This window comes from Chiloscyllium plagiosum, chromosome 36 (genome assembly GCF_004010195.1).
Source record: "Chiloscyllium plagiosum isolate BGI_BamShark_2017 chromosome 36, ASM401019v2, whole genome shotgun sequence".
Lineage (NCBI taxonomy): Eukaryota > Metazoa > Chordata > Chondrichthyes > Orectolobiformes > Hemiscylliidae > Chiloscyllium > Chiloscyllium plagiosum.
Window position 1 is genome coordinate 13,283,532 of NC_057745.1, and position 22,089 is coordinate 13,305,620.

General features: G+C 39.8%; 1 protein-coding gene across 4 annotated transcripts in view; it reads right to left on the minus strand.

Annotated features, from left to right (window-relative positions):
* sema6dl (sema domain, transmembrane domain (TM), and cytoplasmic domain, (semaphorin) 6D, like) overlaps positions 1 to 22,089 on the minus strand; it is a 294,450-nt gene that overhangs the window by 108,511 nt on the left and 163,850 nt on the right. For 2 of the 4 annotated variants that reach the window (XM_043677348.1, XM_043677350.1), the window contains one exon: positions 4,991 to 5,026. The exons of the other annotated variants lie outside the window; for them this stretch is intronic. In XM_043677348.1, the coding sequence (XP_043533283.1) occupies positions 4,991 to 5,026 (36 nt within the window). The remainder of the gene's footprint in view (positions 1 to 4,990; positions 5,027 to 22,089) is intronic. 4 annotated transcript variants of the gene reach the window in all.

A 22,089-nucleotide genomic window follows, 5' to 3' on the forward strand; every position in this document is an offset into this window, starting at 1 on the left:
AGACTGACCTGGAAGGATCGCTAATCCATGCAGCAATCATAAGATACATTCAAAGTTATCTTGAAGAGAAATATACGTTGATCTTGCATTATTATCTATCAGACTGGTAAAATTGTAGTTGTTGTTCCATTAAAATAAAACTAGTTTGTAGCACGACTTTAACTATCTTAAGAGCCGTGACCAACGTTTCTTCTAAGGTGCGTGGGTATGATTGTAAACACACCATGTGCAAGCAATGAAGATACCTGCCTATACAGGTGAGCATCAGTTGTAAAGGAACCGCACAGAACAACAACCCAGTCATGCACAGTGAACAGAAATTAAAAAGAATATTGTCTGTGACAGCTCAAAACAGAACAATTTTACTTTATTTTCTTGTTAATCAGTGCTTAAAATCCTTGATCTTACAAACTGCAATCCCAAATGAGATTAAATCAGAATGAAAACCATGAACTACAATTTAGGCTTTTGAAAACCTTTATTAAGACATAACTATAAACTGATTAGATGTACCAAAGCGATAAACATCCCAGTATCACAATTATCAGACAGCACAGCCCTGCAGCAGCGATGTCTATACACATAGTTAACATTTGAAGAGATTATTTTAGGTGGATTTCTGGTGTTTGGAGACAATTAAGAAATTGCTAACTTGCCATTATCAAAGTGGCAGCAATTAGCGTCACATTTGGTCCTATAAATGGCATTAAATGAAATAGGTATAAATTGGTGTAAATTCTTCTATGTAACTGGGATTTTTGCTAATAATTAGCACTTTAATGTATTAACCTGGCTTTAGAAATTAAATGTGTAGTGAAGTATAAAGTTCAACCATGCTGGAGAGTGTATGGGAATTGGAAGCCAGTATGATCAACTTGGAATTATGGCGTGGTTTTTTTGTACAGATGCTTTGCCAAGCTTGACTTGATGCAGCTAGTTATTCTGACTAATAAGATTAATGGTGACAACTATAATTACCATAGATGAGATAATCTGCTTTGTAGGTTACAATATAAGCAAAAACACATACCTGACTGTATAGTCTAGTTTTTTTTATTGCAAGCAAGTGAGCAATGCAGCGCTGCTCCAGGGATAAATGCAGAATATTAAATATGAGTTGGCTGTGTAGCATTTGAGCTAATAACCAATATTCAGCATTTTCTGGTGTTTGTGTCATACATAACACTGTTAAACAAGTTGTTTCAATCATGACCACATTTCTTGTCTTTCCATAGGGTATATGTATATATTTATAAATGATGCATTACTCACACTCAGATCTTGTTCTCTTCACTCTCTCGGAATAAAAAGGTAAATTGAGCAATTCAAAAGTGAAAATCTCTTGGGATTCTTGAATTTTTAATGCACTTTCATCCTCTATCATGTAACATCCCTTTCCCACATCAATATAGTGTTTCCTTGCAATGCATCACCTTGTCACTCACGAACAGTAAACAGTTGAAGGCCCTTTGTAAAAAAACTTCAAAGTGGAATTATTTCTGTATTTCTGTTTCTTTTACCCTCCCCACACAAAGCTCACTCCTTGCTGAGGTACACATTCCGTGGGCACCAGAAGTGTTCTGGTGCTGTGCCTGAGTGGTTTTTCTTTTAGACGAGCCAGATACTTAGTGTGGGAAAGCAATTCAACTACAGGGAATACAGCTCCCTCTGGCTCGGCCACGCTATTTTAACCCTGTGTAACTAAATGGAGCCTCAGTGTTTGGCCGAGTATCGGGTCATCAGGATGACTACGAGAGCATTCAATAGAAAGAAGCCAGTTGAATCCAGTACTCAAAGCATCACTAAAGGCTGAAACTGTTTGTCTAACACAAATGCAGGGCACCATCCAAGTCTGACTTGCTGAAAGCTGAAAAATGTGTTGCTGGAAAAGCGTAGACAACAGGCAAAGCTAAATTTAACATTGATTACAGAGCCAGAAGCTGCAATTGACATGTCTCAATAGGACTAGAATACTTTCCTCATCCTATAGTAGGCATTGAATAGACTTCTTTGAAAACTGTTTTGAGTGTGAATACGATTATGCAAAGGATTGATGATTACACAAATGTGAATTGACACAAGTGATCAAATCTGATATGGGGCACAATGGTTGCAGCTATAGGAATGTGGGCTGCTGCATAACAGTTCCATAGTTCAATAATGTAAATTCCACTGTCCAATTAATATCTGAGCTTTCCCTCAAGATCAGAGGAATGTCATGTATCAACTTTGCTCACCCTTGCCTTTGGGATAAAAGTGGTCAGTTTGAATGTAGTCAAAGACTGACCAATGGCACAGATCACTGACTGACCTTATAGCAGAGGTTAGCAAGGGACATGAGGAGGGCAAGCTGGTCAAGAGCGAGAGTCACCATGCAGCTAGAGAAGGTGCTTTATGAAGTCAGAGCAGCAGTGAAGCTGCACGCACACATCTAGAAACAGACATCAGATCCATCAGTGCTGCTTCTGCTATTGGAACGGACTATTATATAAAATATGAATTCATCTATTCATTGCTCTACATTTTTTTTTGGAAATGAATGTATTAATAACTTCAATAGAGTCATATTAAATAGAAAATCAGAATAATTACAATTTGGACTTTAATAATCACATTCTGGTACACAGAACATTGGTGTTCAAGATTAAATGTAATAAATTAATTAAAGTCCATAAGGTTGAAATTAATTCTCCATTTAGCAATTGGAATTATAAAGTCTACTCTACCTGTTCCTTACTTTTGTCTATGACCCCAAATGCTCGGTTTTCATGCCTTTTGTGATGGATTAGTTTTCCTCCTCAAATGTTTTAGCTAGATGTTAACTTGAGTCTCTTCCCCTCAATGATCGCCTCAGTTTTCTTATAAAATCATAGGCTATTACAGCCCAGAAGGAGGCCTTATTGTCTGTCTGTGCTGGATCTTTTGGAGGGGATTCCAGTTAGACCCATTCCTCCATTCTCTATTGTTATCCTTATAAATATTTCTCCCTCGATTATTTAACCAAGTGTGATGAAAGGCCATCAATCTGAAACACTAACTCTGTTTCTCTTTCTATGGTAGCATCCCAGCTTGCTGACTGTCTCCAGGGCTTCCTATTTATATACCTGCAGATCTCTAGCTTGCTGGAAGCTTCCGAATTTTGTAACAGTGCTCTGTCATGTCGGACTCACATGCCAAGTTCCATAGTCTCCATGCTTTGATATTATCTCAAGAATTGTAGACACCTGGATCATGGCCATCTTCAATACTTTTTCAATGAAAACAGGTTCTACAATATGATTCTGACTTCAGAGCTTTAACCCCAGAGTGCGAGAATCATCTGTGGTCTCTTCTCAGACACTGTTCTGATGAAATAGATATCTTTTTGAAGTTCAAGAGCCTTATTCACACAGTATTACAAATGCCATCTTGCCAACGATCTACTGGTTACCTTGTTGCAGTAACTTAAGACTTAGGCATTTCAAGTGGTAGCTTTCTGTGGAAAGGAGCTCTTGGTTTGGTTTAATTAGGTTTGTTCTTTCCTTTTTCAGGAGGTGAACATTTACTGCCCATCCGCAAAAGCCCTGAGTAAAACGTGGGGAGCCATCGGCAACTGAGTGGCTAGTTGGGGAATTTCAGAGGGCAGTAAAGGATCAACCGTGTTGCTGCTGGTCTACAGTCACAAGCAAACAAGACTGAGCCAGGATGGCAGATTTCCTTCTCTGAATGACATTGGTGTGCTGGGTGGGATGGATTTTTACACCAAAGTGCTAGTCCCTGACCATCATGATTAAAACATGAAGCAGGATTAGGCAATTCAGCCCCTCCAGCCTGTTCACCCATTTAATCCAATCATGGCTGATCTCATCTTGCCTTCAACTCCAATTTCCGGTCTCCTCCTGCAACCTTTCAACCCATTACGATTTAAAAATCTGTCTATCTCCTCCTAAAATTTATTCAGTGTCCTGGCATCCACTGTACTTTCTGGTAGACAATTCGACGGGTTACAGCACTTTGAGAGAAGGAATATTAGGATAACATAATACTATATTTATTTAATTGAACTTAAATACCCCCCAAACTGCTATGATGGGTTTGAGCTCCTGGAGTATTCGTCCTGGCCTCTGAATTGTTTTGTCAATTCTACATTGCATTATCACTCCGCTGGCATCTCCAATCAGCAACAACTTGTCAACTTAAAAGACTGCTTTTCACATGATTTCAAGGCATACAACAGAAGCTAGTCATACCTAGCCACAATGCAGTGATAGCACCAAGTAACTAAAAACATTTTGTGAATTATGATGTGCTTCTGGTCACTTTTGGATTTCTGTAACACTGTCAGTGCTTTGTTGAACTTAATCATTTTTGTCCCAGCTCCCTTAAAACCTCAGAACCACATTTCAGTACATTCATTATCGTACATTAGTGGGTGCAGTATAGCTGACCCCACATTGCACTCAGCTGTCAAGTGGTTTGTCTGACATTAAGAGGTTGTACAATTGTGACAATTGATTGTTTCTAATAATACACCACAGCATGCAGCAAATCCCATATCGTCATATAACGACAGTTCACTGTACACTATGGAGTGCTTTCATACTGTACAATATAATTAACAAAAGATTCTTCAACAGACTTTTAAAGCACCCGCTTAAGCCTTAAGGGCCAGTCGGATACTAGTGATCTGCTTCAAAAAGAAAGGCACACTGTGGTCAGATCTGACTCCATAGACAATAAAGCTTTTAGTTCAATAAAATGATTAATCAGGTTGGAACTCTGGCACTAAAACTCCTGTTACTTTTAAGAACTGAGTAATGTCTAGTCAGCATGTACATTTGAGGAAAATCCTGACCAACTAAGAAATTCATTACTCAATAGTACATAGGCAGTTCACATTGAAACATTACAGCAGAGCTTGTCTTTATAATTCTCAGGGTGCCTTGTTTGGGAATTGCAACAAACTTTATAAAATAGTTTGTTATATCGTTTCATTAAGAACCATATTTACCTTCACTGTAGCTCTCGGAGTCAAAGCTTTGAAGAGCTAGAGGAAAAAAATAATAAAATTAAAAGGTTTTACAATATGGTCTTGCCTTTCAAAATGATTATCGTCAATGCAGATATGGCAAACAAAGCAGAAAATTGATGCCTTGAATGTTTTCGAACTGTTTACAATAACAAAACTCTGACTTTTCTGTCCTGCTAAGCAAACATCAAGCACAGCTTTTAGATGGATGGATTGTTTTCAAGCAATCTGTTACTTTCATTGTACAAAGCAGCATTGAGGTACCAGATGAATAATGTTTTAAGACATAAAGATGTCACGTTGGGTAATTTAACATTGATTTCCCACTGTAATGCTCATTGTTATTCCTAATGGTTTACAAATCCTACATCTCAACTGGCTTGAGTAGTATTTGAATATTTCTGAATTTATTAACATAGCCTGCAAAAAAAAATTCATTTGGTGCTAACGCAATAAAATACACACCATTAAATTAAAGCCAGGTTATATTTAAGCCAATCCTGCATTAAAGTATAGAGTATTGTATGAGTGTGAAATATTTGTAATGCAAAAAGCAGAATTTTGCTGTTCTTGGAAGTTGGGTGGCACTCAAATAAATGGCTGCCTCTGGGGCTCTCAATCCATTAAAGAAGGTGGGCCTCAAACTAGAGGTTCTGTAGTTCTACAGCACCCCTGCCAGCAGTGGCCATTGCTCAAACTGCATGTGGAGGATAACAGTGTATCAATAAAAATGCACCCCCAAAACGTTAGATAAATACTCCAAGTGCTGGAGACAATCAAAGTGCCTTGGAGTCTCCAAAGAGGAAGGCTCTCTCCCTTTCCCACTGTATCCTGCTGAAAGGACACCAAGATTTTCCTGATGGTCTCCCCATACAATGGTGCACCCTCACCTACCCTGTCTGCCGACACTTGAACAAAGTCCTTCCTTGCCTATCCATCAAAAGGTTGCCATTTTGCCAGATTTCTCACCTCCCAGACCAACGTCAATGAGCCTTGTTATTTCCAGTCTCATTATTTCTGATGTTTGGAATGAACATAAAAATAAATCATCTTGGGAGAGAAAGAACAAACTTATCATGAGCGTGGTCTGTTGCATTCCTAATTTCCTTCGCTCTGCCCTTGACGGCTATGCCTTTAGTTGCTTGGGCCTGAAGCTTTAGAATTACTTCATAAAAATTCCCTCCTCCTTACAATGCTCCTTAAAATCAACCTCTTTGACTAAACTTTTCGTCGCATCTTGTGAAGTGGAAATATTTTGTCTAATGAAGCTTCTATGTAGTGTCTAGCTTTTACAACATTAAAAGCACTACATAATTGCAAGTTGTTGCCTGAGCAGTGCCATGTCAAGTTTAGGAATATGTAGCAATGTTCAATTTGGAGCTGATCAGGTGATCAGTTGCTATATGTTTTGCCATTAGGCTACCTGTTGGTATGATTGGTGAGTGAGTGGATGTCTTGTCTGAGGCATCGACAATGTATCACTGTTATAAATGTTTAAATAGCGCAGCAACACCTGGTGAGACAGAGCTGGCCCGTAGACTTGAATCATCAGAAATTGCTGGCTGGGTTGTTCTGCTGTTGTTAGCCTCATGAAAATGGCTGCTCGATCTCACTACATATATCAAAAAATTGCTGTATTGTGGAGTGATTGCTGATTAAAACTGCTGCAGAAAGTTAGAGCTGGTGCCTACCAGTTTGAGCACTTTTTTTAAATGAGAACCTTTAATGTCCCTGCAATACAAATCAATCAAATCTCTCCTGCTTAAAAAGGGAACAATTTAAATTGACATGTCTCATTTCTACATGTATTAAATTGTTATTAAATTTTTTAAGTTTTGAAACTATTTTTTGTTTCTTTCCCTGTCACATTTTCACTCTCTCTCTAACCTAATTTGACTCTGAAGTACCCTCCTTTTTTCTCATTACTCAGTTTGGTTCTCAACTCTTCAATCTTATTTGTTAAGAAGATACACTGTTGGTGCTGTCACCGACTACAGTCCCAGATGTCTCATTGTTCTCACTGCACCATTATCAGGACAAACTTCCAGGGCAATTACTTGGCAGAAGAACACATTAAAAAATGGATGCTCTGCTCCAGAAAATTCTGGGCCATTACCATCACAAGAGGCAACAATCCTTTTCAGGGCCATATATTCATAATGATGGTAAAGTACGAGAAACGTGTCTCTTTGCTTTGCAATTGTCAGTGTGCCAAGGCAGAAGAAATGGCAAGATCTCATTCTTATCTCCGTTGCATTCAGCGTGAATCCAATTTACTTCACAGTACAATAGGAGAATGAAGCATCGGTTCCAAGGTGGCTGAAAGTAATGGAGCCAGTGAAACTGCTATTCACAAATGCACCGGCCATGTGTTATTTCCATGGAGTGCTAGGATTGTCTTGCAGCAGACTAGAAAATAGCTATTTTGTTTTGAATGCTGCTGGGTACAATTGTCTTTTAGTAAGATAATTACCTGCTGAGGTGTGCATTCCATGGTTGAGTTTTGAGCCATGTTAGTATTGAATAACTACACATTGACAGAGGCAGCAAGCAACAAAAATAAACTGAGGTAAGATTTGGATGCTGTATAAATGAATAGTTATCCTCCAACTGAAAAATGTCTGAATGACTCCCAGGAACTGTGGACCAGACCGGTAATAGCTGGAAGGTCACATGCTCAGGTTATGAGTATTGGCGGAAGATGGATCTACTAGATTTTACACTGGTGAAGTTGGAGGAACTACAGCTTTAGGATATCAGCTGTGGGAGGATCTTCTGGGAAGAGTGTTTGTGGTCCCTTTACACACGTGAGAAAGGCAACAGGAAAGTACCTTGCAATTCCCCTTTCCCACAAGAAGTACGGTCAGAACAAACAATTGCAATTCATAGCAAGGTGACAATGGGATTTGCATCATTTGTGTCAAATCCTTGTCTGGGTAGATGTCCATGAAATACAAGTTAGACCCTGTTAAAGACTGGCTCAACTAGTACTTCAGCAACAAGATCCCATCCATTGTTGCTCTGACCACTCAGCATGATTTACAGGTAGATTCATGTACTCTATACGCACTAATAAACCGGAGAGTCAGGGCTCTGTTGTTCTTTAACATTCCCTTAAATCTCTTCGCTGGATTGTGGGTGACTCCTTAAGAGAAATATTAAGAGGAATATTGGCCAGAATTGAGTTCCCGGTGTATGCAGTACTTCGTGCAAAAAACACATTCGAAAAGTCAGTGTTTTGCACAGCAAGGGCATTGCATAGTGCAGCTAATTCTTCATTCTTGCCACCAATATTTCCTTCTACTCCCAATATATACTGTTATGAAATTGAAGGTATGTACTGTACCTTTAAGAGAGAGCGAATGCTGTTTTGCACTGAGAGCATACAAGTACCTGTCTTATGACTAGCTAGCAATCTCAGAGTGTACTGGAAAATTGAAAATATTTAACATTTGACTGTGACATGGATACCTGAGTTGGTTGCAGTTTTGACAACAATTCAAACTTAACCAATCAGTTTAAATTATGCCCCAGGATACTAAGACCCATTTAGTTTGAATTTATTGTTTTTGATAACCTCGAACCAATAAAATTATCTGATGTTTGGGGTATAAAAAAGGTAGCTTGGAAGTCAGACAGAGAGTAACTGCCATCAAAAGAGTAACTGCCATCGAGAAAGACTGCTATTCAAAAACACTCTCTATCAAAGGTACCTTTTTCATATGAAACATCTTTGTAGTAAAAGACAGAAGGTGACTCAGGGAGATCATCACCAAAAGGAGAAAGACACCAGAGATGACAGCTGCTGTGTGGTTTTGAAATTAATTTGATTTAATTTTAGTAAGTGTTTTTATTGGAACAGTATATAGTTGTAGAGTTGGGGTAGATAATAAGCAGTTAAAAAGGGGGGGGGGTTAGAGTTGTGAATAGTTGTTGTTTAATGTTCACTTTTAGAGTTAAAGAATAACTTGTTATTATTTTCTTTAAATAGTGGAATTTGGGAGTTCTCTGTCACTCATATGTTTTAACAAATTACAAGGTGAGGTAAGCTTTTCTGCGTGTTTAGTTTAATTCATAGAGGGGTTCACCGCTGTGTCGTAACAATACTCCCAGGTGTAAAGTCTTCACACAGAAGTGAATCAGCTGAGCATTTATCATGCTTTCTTTGTAATGAAGTGAAAAAGACTACACACCATTTTAGTAAACTAAACTTTTGCAGAGTCTATTACAACCTCAGGATATCCTCAAGTGCTTAGCTTTAAATTCTTACAAAGCTGGTACAACTGAGGTTGGAAGAGTGCACACACTCTCTAGTTCCACTACACCACAGGTCAGAACATAAAGTTAACAAATATTTTTCCCAGTTAACAATCTGGTCAATCAATTACCTTATCCATCTCAGGTTTCAAAATGTTTTTAAAAAGTGTATCAACAGATTTCTTTATAAACACAAGTGTTGATTTGTTATCAAAACAAAATGCATTCAATGAAGGTACACTGTCAGTAACACAAAATAGAACTGTTCATACCTCTAAGAATCTTAAAGCAAAAATACTTCAGAAAATGAAAATGGTTTTCTCTCCAGGGATTAGCTTTCTGAAGCAAAACCATTTCAGTCACTGGATTATTCTTAAATGCAAAGGATAAAGCATAAAATGTCCTGAAGTCTGTAGCTCTGCAGTTCTGTCACAAATGGTCAAGTTACTAATCACACCCTGTGTTCTCTGGGGTGTGTAGATGTGGCTTTTTCAGAGAACACAATGGTGAAATGTACTCCCTTAAAAGAACAAATAGATTCCACCCTGATCTCAATAAGACGGTTCTTTTAGAGATGGGAGAGATCAGCTGGGTAGCCCTTCTCGAAGATTTCTTGTCCCAAACTGAAGACCAGATTAAAAGCAGAACTTCTGCAAGCCCATTCAAATAACCCCACGACAGAGAAGAAAGCATTTTTTTAATAGGAAGCCCTGTTAAAAAACATCACCAATCTCCAGAGGAACTGATAAATTACCTCTTTTAAAGAACCACTCCAGATATTTCCACCAAGCTTGAAATAAACTCATCTTTCCACAAAACCTAAATTCTACACGATGTTTTAAGTGAGAAGCATCTTTTAACAAAGCATAGCGTTGTTTTATAGGCAACACCTATATTCCATGTAGCACTGCAGAGATAAGGAACCAATTAATCTTGTTTGGCATGGGTTGCTTGAAGGATGAATGTCGACCAGGTGAAATCTCTGCTGTCTTTCAAAAGGGAAGCATGGGATGTTTTATGAACACCTGAATAGCTTTGTGAAGCCTGTTTAGCATCTCGCTAAAAACACTGCACATCAGACATTCCAGTACTCAAGGTCAGCCCCGATTAGGTGCTCAAGTGTGGGAGTTCTAATCCTGAGTGTGCCGCACCATGGCAAGGTCACTCTTTATGAACTTTTCATGCAAAACACAATCAGCTAGAAACAAATATTATATATAGAAGAAGAAATGTATGGATTAATTTTCGTGATTGTATTAATCTTAGTTAAGATAAAGATGTGAGCATCTACAGACAGACATTTTATATGAATAATTTGTTTTGGACACTACATCCCAATTTAACATCATTTGAAGTTTGTAGAAAAATTAATACTGCCTTGGATTTATCTTCTGGGCTAAGTCAAAGAGATGCATTTAGTATAAATGACAATACACTCTAAAAGTGGTACTGATTTCCCATATCTCTTGCTTTCTTTTTACAGTCTGTAATGATTATAATGAGGTCAGCCAAGTGGACCTCATAGAATATGAGTTCCTTGATTGGGGCTATTAATCTCAGATGTTGCCTGACCTGCTGTGCTTTTCCAGCACCACTCTGATCTAAACTCTGGTTTCCAGCATCTGCAGTCCTCACTTTTGCCTTTGTTATTCATCTGGTCCAATTACAGAGCCCTGGCTGACAGATAAAACTGGAGTGTCCAACGTTCTGTTCACTTTGAGAGTTGGCTCTAAGGAAGCTGAAGTGGTGTCAGTAAAAGGTGACTTGGTGACAGGATACCAGCCTCTGTGGACTTATTTCACAAACAAATAGAGGTGTAGTTATAATGGTGTGAGTCAGCCTCATGGGGTCATGGTGTAACTGTGGAAAGAACAACACAGATACCAATGCGAAGTGGATTGGCTAATAAATCTTAAGGATGAGCAACCTCAGTGCTCTACACTTTTCAAGTGGTTAATCCTTTTCAGTGATACTGGGATTAAATGCTTCGGTTTGGAGTTGATCCATATCCTAATGTCTGGTGTTAAAACCATTTGATTCGGAAGTACTGTCACTTCTGGGAAACATGGGAACTTGTACCTTGAGTAAACAACCTACACCTGGAATGTGTCATCTATCACTCAGCTTCAAATTGCTCAGTGCAAGCTCCAGCTCAACTGAGCATGATATTACCGTGAGAATCAAACAGCTAAAATTAAGTATGTGACAGTTCTGGGGTACAAGATTTTAAGAACTCCTATTAAAGGCGGCTTTTTTAATTTTCAGGAGCACTACTTGACTCCTTTATTAGATGAATTTGTGTATGTATATTTATGTTAATGTGTTCTGGTTTTCACTTAAACAAAACAGTATTAGAAGAATTGATCAATTTCCTCAACAATTATCAACCCATTAAACGTGAAGCCACAATACAAAAGGAAAGCATTCATTTTCAGATTCCACGGTGTTTAAATTAGGACAAGCCAACCGGCAGAAGTTAGAACAAAAGTTTTATTTTCCCAAATTAATTGACAAATAGTTTTGCATTAAAAGTCATCGTCTTAAACATACCTTTCACAGACAGATGAGGTAACAGCTAATATGTTTCCATACATATGCAAAAAGCTGCAGTATCTTAAATAAGTAATTACTAACTTTTTTACTGCATCTCAGATCTCAAGGTTAGATTTAAATTTCACAATTGACACTGTAGTCATTACAATAGCACCCAGCACATGCTTCTCCATCTATCTCCTGAAATAATCAGCAAATAATTCACTAACTCAGTAATTTAATGTTTTTCTGGCTCCTAGTCAGCTGTGTTCCTATGCTGACAGGTTTGAAACAGTTCTCTTTTTTTTTACAGCCTTCCTCTTCATTTCCATCCTTGTAGCCTCAGTGTCTCTTCCCTTGCCCTCCTGGTAGTATACCTGTTTTTGTCTCTCCATTCAGATTCTCCATGTCTCTGCATTGCCATGTGATCTCCATTGCAGCTTCCCTGTCTGCCACCATCTTTCCCCGTTGAAATATCCCTAGATAGATGCCTGCTTTGGCAAAAAAAAGCAACTCTCCAGGATCTCTGTTATTATTGACAAAAGATAGTTCCCCTTCCTTACCTAGCAAACCAAAGGCTGACTCTTGGATCTCTCCACCTCCAACCCTGGACCTCAATCTCCCTTCCAGCTCTCCAGATGATTCCCTTTCTATTAACATCTACTTTCTCTGCTCACTCCAGCTCTAATTACAGATTTCTTCTCCCTGCACATTTGCTAATGACAGATTGCTTCTGTGTAGCATTTGCTACTGAGGTTTACTAGTGAACAATAGTAGTATTGGTAAGTCGTTAGTAACACAAGAGAGAACCAGTTGTGATTAGGGGAGCAGCTCCTCACTGTTTCCTCTCATTCTATTTGTAGGGGATGACCTTTCTCTGGGTGAACTTTCACAGGCAATTTCAGGATTTTGAAAGCTTTTTCAGTGCTGCCTCCATGTATTCTGCACTGATTGTAATGGGGTCAGCCAGATGGACTCATAGAATGCCAGTTCCCTGATTGGTCCACTCAAGGAGCCCTCGCTGACAGATATAAACAGGAATGTCAGAGTTTCTGTTCACTCTGAGGGCTAGTTCTGAGGGAGCAGGACCAGTGTCAAGTATTATGCCCATGTAAATAAAGGGTGATTTGGTGACAGGATACCAGCCTCCGTGGAGTTATTTCATATTCTGAGCATTGACAGCTCAGATCAGAATAGATTACTGATAACATTGACACTAGCATAGTGATTCTAAGAATTGTAGGTATTTTAAGTACCTTTTTTTAAAAAAAATGCCATAAATTATATAGTATGGTGGTGCACAGATTTAGAGTAACAGACTGCTTTGTAGATCAGTTGGGTTCAGTTCACAGAGCTGTCACCTCTGATTCAGAAGGTTGTGGGTTAAAACTGGAAGTTGAGCCCATAATCCCAGCTGACACCTCAACACAGTGCTGAGGCTCATGGCTGACATTCTTCACCACGTACATCAATGACAATATTAAAATGTGTGATGCAGTAAATAACTTGGAGGAGACTGAAAATGACACTCTGATAAGATATTAAGATGGGCAAAGAAATGGCAGACAATTCAATATCACGGGGTGGGATGATGCATTTTGGTTAAAAAAGTATTATTTCGATAGGATAAGACTGTGAGATATAAACTAAACCTCAATGACCTCAACCTCATCTGCTCTTTCATACCACACAAAGTAACACTTTCAAGAGGATACGATGATTAAAAAAGCAAATGAAACGCTGAATTTTATGACAAGAAATATAGAAGTTGAGGTATAATGGTGAAGCTATATATAAACTTGACAAGATCAGAAAAAGAAGCAGTTTCACAATTACTGTCGGCAAGATTTTGAAGTAACGCAGAAGGTTCAATGTACATTTGTCAAGTTCCTGCCTGGCATGAACTTCAGAAGTGTTTTAAAAAGGTCACAATTTTCAAAAAAGGAGATTTGGTGTTGAATTGACAGAAATGTTTAAAATTATGAAGGATGGGACGGAATGTGCAGAAATGATTCATTTTCAGCATTAGAGGATACACATATATAATATATATATGACTCAGTTTAAAAGAGTTAGGACAAATTTTAGAAGATTTTTCTTTCTGCAGTGAGCAGAGTCACTCCGGAATGCACTTCAGAATCACTGATTGATTAAATAATAGATTAAATAAATAAATGGTTAATGGAAAGATGTGGTAAAAGAATACAGAGGAAGAGGGGGCACAAGGAAGTAAGATTCCTGTTCATGCAAATGCAAAAACAAATACAGGCTGTTTGGACCAAAGGACCTATTTCCATGATGTAATTTCTGTGTAATTGTACATTAAAGTTATGATCTCTCATGCTCAATCAAGATCCAATCTGCTTCTTCAAATGGATAGAACAGATCCTCTAGCACTAAGAGTAAGAAAATCACCCTTAATCCACACAAGAGATTAACTGGTCACTAATCTTGCTGAATGCACATCAGCAAATATAACAGTGACCACATTTCTTAAAGTTATACTTTGGAGATGAAGAGCTCTGATATATATATATATATATATAAATGTAGCATCTTACAAATTAAGAGTATAAAGGGTCTTTGCTGAAACTGGTGACACAGGATAATAAAACATGAGGTTAACTACACGGTATTACAAAGTGAAAGCTAGGAATTCTATTGTATGGATCAATTTGACAATGATATTTAATGTAAAATTGTAGTCAACAGTCAACATGTAAACTGGATTCTTATGTGATACTTAGAGGTTAATGAAGAGTTACTCATTAACTTTTGTCTAATAACCACAATATTTTGGGCCACTCTCTTAATCCCTCTGGGACTGCACAAAGCTAAAGTCATGACCATCCATACTTTGCAGATATTGGTTTGGAGATGCAGTACTGGATCATATTGATGTTAGCTGCATACCTAAGGCAATCACCTTGCACCAAAAATCTTCAACACAGCTAAAAGCAACAACCTGTATTCATCAAGCAGCTGTCAGTGCTTTCATTTTGCACTGCATTTGCTTGTACTACATATGTTATATCCAGTGACTCACCACCCCCCATTGCATCTTACACTGTCCCTTCCACTTCAGTTCATTACCCTACTGCCACAAATGCAAATGATCCCTGTTATTGATATTTCTCAATCATTACAGGATCTGAGTGGCATCCTCTGGCAAGAAACAGAAAGACTTACAGCAACCCACCTTGTACATGGCAGGTACTCATGTGACTCGGCGAACTATCTCATACACTGCAGGCAAAGATGCCCTGAGGCATGGTACATTGGCGAGACCAGGTAGATGTTAAGATAACAGATGAATGGACACCATGCAACAAACGCCAGACAGGGGTGTTCCCTCTCAGTCAGGGAACACTTCAGTGGTCTGGGACATTTGGCCTCGGATCTTCAGGTGACTGTCCTCCAAAGCGGACTTTGGGATATGCAACAATGCAGAGTGGCCGAGCAGTGGCTGACAGCCAAGCTTGGTATCCATGGGGATGGCCTCAACCAGGACCTTGGGTTCATGTCACACTACAGGAGACCCCACTACACTATACGCTCTCTCACACACACACACACTTACATACCCACACACTCACACAGACCCTCTCTCATACACACACCCACACCCATGCACACACCCTCTCACAGGCTTGTACTCCATCACACACACACACTTTAGAAAGCATGCAAACACACACTCTCTCACTCGCACCCACACTCACACACACTCACTCACTCTCTCTCTCGTGCATACAGACACATTTAAGTCTATGGGGTGAATTTGTATTTGCAGAATTATATTTGCAGATACATTCTATTTTGCTCAAAAAATGCATAATCTGCAGGCAGTCAATGCAGGTGGTCAATACATATAAGGTGTTATAAATTTTGCTTTGGAAATAGAACCAGTCTGACTCAGGATTGGGATACAGACAAACTCTACCTCATACCTTTAATGCATTGTCTGAACTGTGATGTCACTTTTTTTATAAAACCTTAAATTATCTCGAGAATGTGACTTAAAAGAAGTTCTGGGATTTACATATTAATGAACTGAAACCTTCAACCTATTCTAAAAGATGAAAGACTTAACAGCAATCTAGGTTTGTTCAATATATCATTTCAGTTGCATGAAACTGTGATTGTTTGTGAAAAATTCTGTGTCGAATGTTCCTGCTCCACAGCTACCCAATGAAGGAGCAGTGCTCCGAAAGCTAGTACTTCCAAATAAACGTGTTGGACTATAAACCAGTGCTGTGTGATTTTTAACTTTATCCACCCCAGTCCAACACCGGCTTCTCCACATCATAGCAAACTACCTGGCAGAAATCAGGTGATTTTACATTGGCAAACATAAGTATTCATTGGATTGCAAAAGTCCCATCATAGAAAGAGAGATTTTAACTTCAAGTCAATTCTGAAAGCTTATTGCACCAACATTTCCATTTCAATGACTGAAAATAGCCAGCAAGTTATTTCTCATCATTAAAAACAACACTGACAATGGTAGCTGCTGAGTAGCAGCTTTTGTAGCTGTTTGAGGCTAGATACCTAGCTTTCTCTTCCACACCTTTACAATTATGACAATAGGCAGTACAAACCTGCTTGCTTACTCCTCTGTTTTGAAATCAAACCAAATCCATGATGAATGTAACATGGATTACGCTGCTTTGTTTTTTCTCTCAGTTTCTCCTCTTCAATTTTTCTTGTGTCTTTTTTTCCAACCTCACATTGTCTGTTGCTGGTCATTAGTCAGTCTTTTTTATTTATACATTTCAGGGGATGTGATCTTACCGTCAGGCCCAGTATTTATTACCAATTCCTAATTGTGCTTGAGAAGGTGCTGGCAAGTGGCCTTCTTCATTATTTATCTCACCCTTTCTCTGCTCAACACTAACATTTTCTACAAATTCACCGACTCCCACAGCTACTTGGATTACACCTCCTCCCACCCAGCCTCCTGTAAAAATGTTATCCCTTATTTCCAATTCCATCCCCTCCGCCACATTTGCTCCCAGGAGGACCAGTTCCTCACAGAACACACCAGATGGCCTCCTTCTTTAAAGACACAATTTCCCCTCCCACGTGGTTGATGGTGTCCTCCAGTGTTTCTCATCCACTTCCTGCACCTCTGCCCCTCCAACCGCAACAAGGACAGAAACCCCCTAGTCCTCACATTCCACCCTACCAACCTCCGTATACATCGCATCATTGTCCGCCATTTCCACTGCCAAATACAGACCCCACCACCAGAGATGTATTTCCCTCCCCATCCCTATCCGCTTTCCATAAAGACCATTCCCTCTGTGACTCCCTTGTCAGGTCCACGCCCCCCCATCCCCCCTCAACACACCCTCCCCTCCCGGCACCTTCCTCTGTCTCCCTCCAAGGCCCTAGAATGCTTCAGGGAACATCTCCAGGACACCTGCACCAACCAACCCCACTGCCCCATGGCCGAACACTTTAACTCCCCCTCCCACTCTGCCGAGGACATGCAGGTGCTGGGCCTTCACCATCGCCACTCCCTCATCACCCAACACCTGGAGGAAGAATGCCTCATCTCTCCTTCGAGAACCTCCAACCCCATGTCATCATTTCCCCTCCCTCCACCTTATCCCAGTTCCAACCTTCCAACTTGGCACCGCCCTCATGACCTGTCCTATCTGTCCATCTTCCTTCCCACCTATCCGCTCCACCCTCCCCTCCAACCTATCACCTTTACCCCCACCTCCACCGACCTATCGTACTCTCAGCTACCTTACCCCCAGCCCCAGCCCCACCCCCTCCCATTTATCTCTCTACTCCCTTGGCTCTCAGCCTCATTCCTGATGAAAGGCTTTTGCCCAAAATGTCGATTCTCCTGCTCTTCGGATGCTGTCTGACCTGCTGTGATTTTCCAGCGCCACACTCTCAATTCCTCCATACATACCCCTAACATTGTCACTTGCTATTTTGGTTGCTCCTGCCCTTCCACTCTCAATTTTCTGTTTCTGGCTTCAGAAGCCACTTGGCTCGGAATGAGTGTGGGCTGCCTCTCCTTGCTGTCTTTTACTTCATCTTGTCACCGAGTGAAAGGGAGCAGAAATATCAGCAGCAATGAGACTCCCCTATTAAGAAAGTCACCTCTCGAGTGTAATGTTCTCGATAAAAACGACAGGCACTGTACAGAACAGAAAAAAGAAGCAGCAATTTGGCAGCACTGTACAGGAAAGTGATTGTTATCGTCAGGTTTCTGCCAACTGCAGCTGAAGTGCTTTAGGGCTGGTCAGAAATTCTGGGTATGGATTATAACTGGTACAAGGGGCTGCTCACTGATCAATCTTACCTTCTTTCAAAGATTGCTAGTCATTTCGTAAAGCAACACTGTTCATTGAAAAATATGAATACAACCTTTGAAATATAGCTTTAATCATGTATGAAATATTACTTCAAAACCATTCAATTTAAATTAATCTGAAATGAGATATGAGAATTTTTTTTTCTTTGAACAAGAAGTGGTGATTTTTCTTCATAATTGATAATGCAGCAACAAAAATTGAAGATTTTGGTTTAATTTTTTTGGGAAGAAGAAATTAGAAAATGACAGGATGATAGTGTTATGATGGTGGATCAGAACCCCAAAGCATTTACAATTTTTTAAAACTTTTAATTCCAAAATGCATTGTTTCTAAAAGGAGGACTGCTACAGAAGAGCGACAGGTATAAGTTCAGAAACTGTCCGCCAAAGTCTTGCATGAAGCCAGTGCAATGACCCACAATCTAAATTGCCAAAGGGAGCTTCAAACAGGGAGGGTTTTTAAAAAGAAGCTATAACAAAGGAGCTCACAATCTTTCTCCCCTCACAGAAAGTCACCTCTCACAAACTCTTCTGTTTTACCCTTTATAAAGATACAAAAAAAGAATTAAGAAGCCAGTTTCAACTTGAATGAAGTGGACTGGTGGGACTGAGTTCTCCTGTGAATCGGCCTAGGTTTGAGTGTTAGCGTGCAGTAAAGGTCACAGTCCAAGAACTGACCCCTAGCTACCCCTGTGTTGCAGGTAATAGCCTCTCTAACACTGAATGCTGCAAACCCATTAAAAAGGAAGCAGGATAATAAAGGACACTTCCTCATCCTGAATTTAATTGCAGTCAAAAGGCACCAGAACTGCAGAATCTCAGTCACTCTGCAAACCTGAAGATTGTGAAGCTGACTGTTCATCTAACCTCACTGCAATGAGTATAATGTTCAACTATATATGTGCTGCGAACAATTCTGAGACTGATCTGTATGTCTCTTTTTAAGAAACTTTTTATCCTTTGAACCCACCTCTTATTTCTAATCTCTAAGTATGTGTGTTGCATCACTAATTCTTCATGCATTTAATAAATAATAAACTCACTCTTCTTGTTTAGTTAAGAAAGCCTGGTTAAGTTGGCTCCTTTTAGAACACAAATTCATTCGTGCTTGGAAGAAAGGTATCACTAAAGGAAGGGATCCTTTTAAATTAACCTCTTTACAATCAATCGAGGGGTAGGTGAATTAAGAAGAGGCGCTAGTTCATTTGTCATCAGCTGGGAGCTTAAGAGTTTGGATAGATTCTCGTCTGAAAGCGTATGGATTTGCAAACCTTGCCTGAGGTCTGGTTGTATCAGTAGCTTGGAATGTAAGAACAGGTAGCAAGAATTCCGGTACTTGTAAACGAGAAGAGTAAATGGAGTGAGTGTGGGTCCATTAAAAAGTGAGAATGGCAACTTATAATAGATTATAATGAAATGGTGGAAGAAGTGAACAACAATTTTGCTTTTGGATTCATTATCGAGGACACAAAAACATCCCAGTAATAGCTGTAAACCAAAAGGAAGGAAAGAAGTTAGTGAAATTATAAAAAGGACATGATATGAAGCAAACTGATAGAGATGCGTGCTGACAGGTTTCCAGGTCCAGATAAACTTCAATCCAAGATCTTTAAAAAAGTGGTCGTTAATGAGGAGGTAGATGTATTGGTATTAATTTTCAAAAATCCCCAAGATTCAGCAAAGATTCCACTGGGCTGGAAAGTAGCAAATATAACACCTGTATTCATGAAAGGAAGGAGCCACTAAACAGGGAACTGTAGACCATCTATCTCGGAATCTGTCTTGGGGAAGGTGTTGGAGTTGATCATTAGAGAGATTATAGTTGCGTACTTAGCTCAACTCATGATAATCAGAAAGATTCAGAATAGTGTCAACAAAGGGAAATCATGTGTGGCCAATTTATTGAAGTTGTTTGAAGGAGTCAAATGCGCTTTAAATAAAGGAGAGCCTGCAGATATAATGTATTTGGATTTTCAGAGGCATTTGACAAGTTGCCTCTGTAGAGGTAATTCTGGAAAATAAAAGCTCATGGTTTTGGGGTGGCACACTCGCATGTCTAGAAAACAGAGCATGTAAAACTGGGTCTCTATCTGTTGGGTAGAATGTTACTAGTGGAGTCCTGCTATGCTTGGGACCTCAATCTTTTACAAATTAGTTCAATGACTTAGAAGGGGGAAGCAAAGGCAAGGTCAGTAAATTTGCAGATAAAACCAAGATGGGTATTGCTGTGAAGAATACATAAGGAGATTCCAGACAGATATAGATGGGTTTGAGTGAATGGGAAAAAAAAAATCTGGGCAATAGAGTGCAATTTGGGAAAAAGGGTTTGAACTATAGGGAGAGACTGAACAGGCTGGGGCTGCTTTCCCTGGAGATTCAGAGGCTGAGGGGTGACCTTATAGAGGTCTATAAAATCATGAGGGGCATGGGTAGGGTAAAAAGGCAAGATCTTTTCCCTGGGGTGGAGGAGTCCAAAACTAGAGGGTATAGATTTAGGGTGAGAAGGGAAAGATTTAAAAGGGACCTAAGAGCCAACCTCTTCACGCAGAGGGTGGTGCACGTATGGAATCAGCTCCCAGAGGAAGTGTTGGAGGCTGGTACAATTGCAGTATTTAAAAGGCACCTGGATGGATATATGATTAAGAGAGCTTTCGAGGGCTATGTGCCAAGTGCTGGCAAATTGGACAAGATCAATTTAGAATATCTGGTTGGCATGACGAGTTGGACCGAAGGGTCTGTTTTCATGCTGTACATCTCAGTGACTCCACGACTGTGAAATTGCTCATTATTGTGGGAAAAATGAAAAAGCAGGCTATTACTTAAACACAGAATGACTGCAGAATTTCAAGGTGCAGAGCGGTCTTGGTACACAAGTCATAAAAAGTTAGAATTCAGTTACAACGTCGAATCAAGAACGTAATGGAATGCTACATTTTACAAGAGAGGATCTAAACATAAAGTTAAGGGCCAATGGCTGAGAAGTGGCAGATGGAGTTTAATTTAGATAAATGTGAGGTGCTGCATTTTGGGAAAGCCAATCTTAGCAGGACTCATACACTTCATGGTAAGGTCCTAAAGAGTGTTGCTGAACAAAGAGACCTTGGAGTGCAGGTTCATAGCTCCTTGAAAGTGGAGTCTAAGGTAGATAGGATAGTGAAGAAGGCGTTTGGATTGTTTTCCTTTATTGGTCAGAGTATTGAGTACAGGAGTTGGGAGGTCATGTTGCGGCTGTACAGGACATTGGTTAGGCCACTGTTGGAATATTGCATGCAATTCTGGTCTCCTTCCTATCGGAAAGATGTTGTGAAACTGGAAAGGGTTCAGAAAAGATTTACAAGAATGTTGCCAGGGTTGGAGCATTTGACCTATAGGGAGAGGCTGAACAGGCTGGGGCTGTTTTCCCTAGAGTGTCAGAGGCTGAGGGGTGACCTTATAGAGGTTTATAAAATCATGTGGGGCATGGATAGGATAAATAGACAAAGTCTTTTCGCTGGGGTGAAGGAGTCCAGAATTAGAGGGCATAGGTTTAGGGTGAGAGGGGAAAGATATAAAAGAGACCTAAGGGGCAACGTTTTCACGCAGAGGGTGCTACGTGTATGGAATGAGCTGTCAGAGGAAGTGGTGGAGGCTGGTACAATTACAACATTTAAAGGCATCTGGATGGGTACATGAATAGGAAGGGTTTGGAGGGATATAGGCCAGGTGTGGCAGGTGGGACTAGATTGGTTTGGGATATCTGGTTGGCATAGCCAGGTTGGACCGAAGGGTCTGTTTCCACACTGTACATCTCTGACTCCATGTTCTGCTTCAATTACACCAGGCATTGGTGAGATCACATCTCGATTACTGTGTGCAGTTCTGGTTTCCTTATGCAAGGAAGGATGTACATTCAATAGAAGCAGTTCAGAGGAGATTTACAAGATTGAGACCTGAAAGACAGGGTTGTCTTATGAGT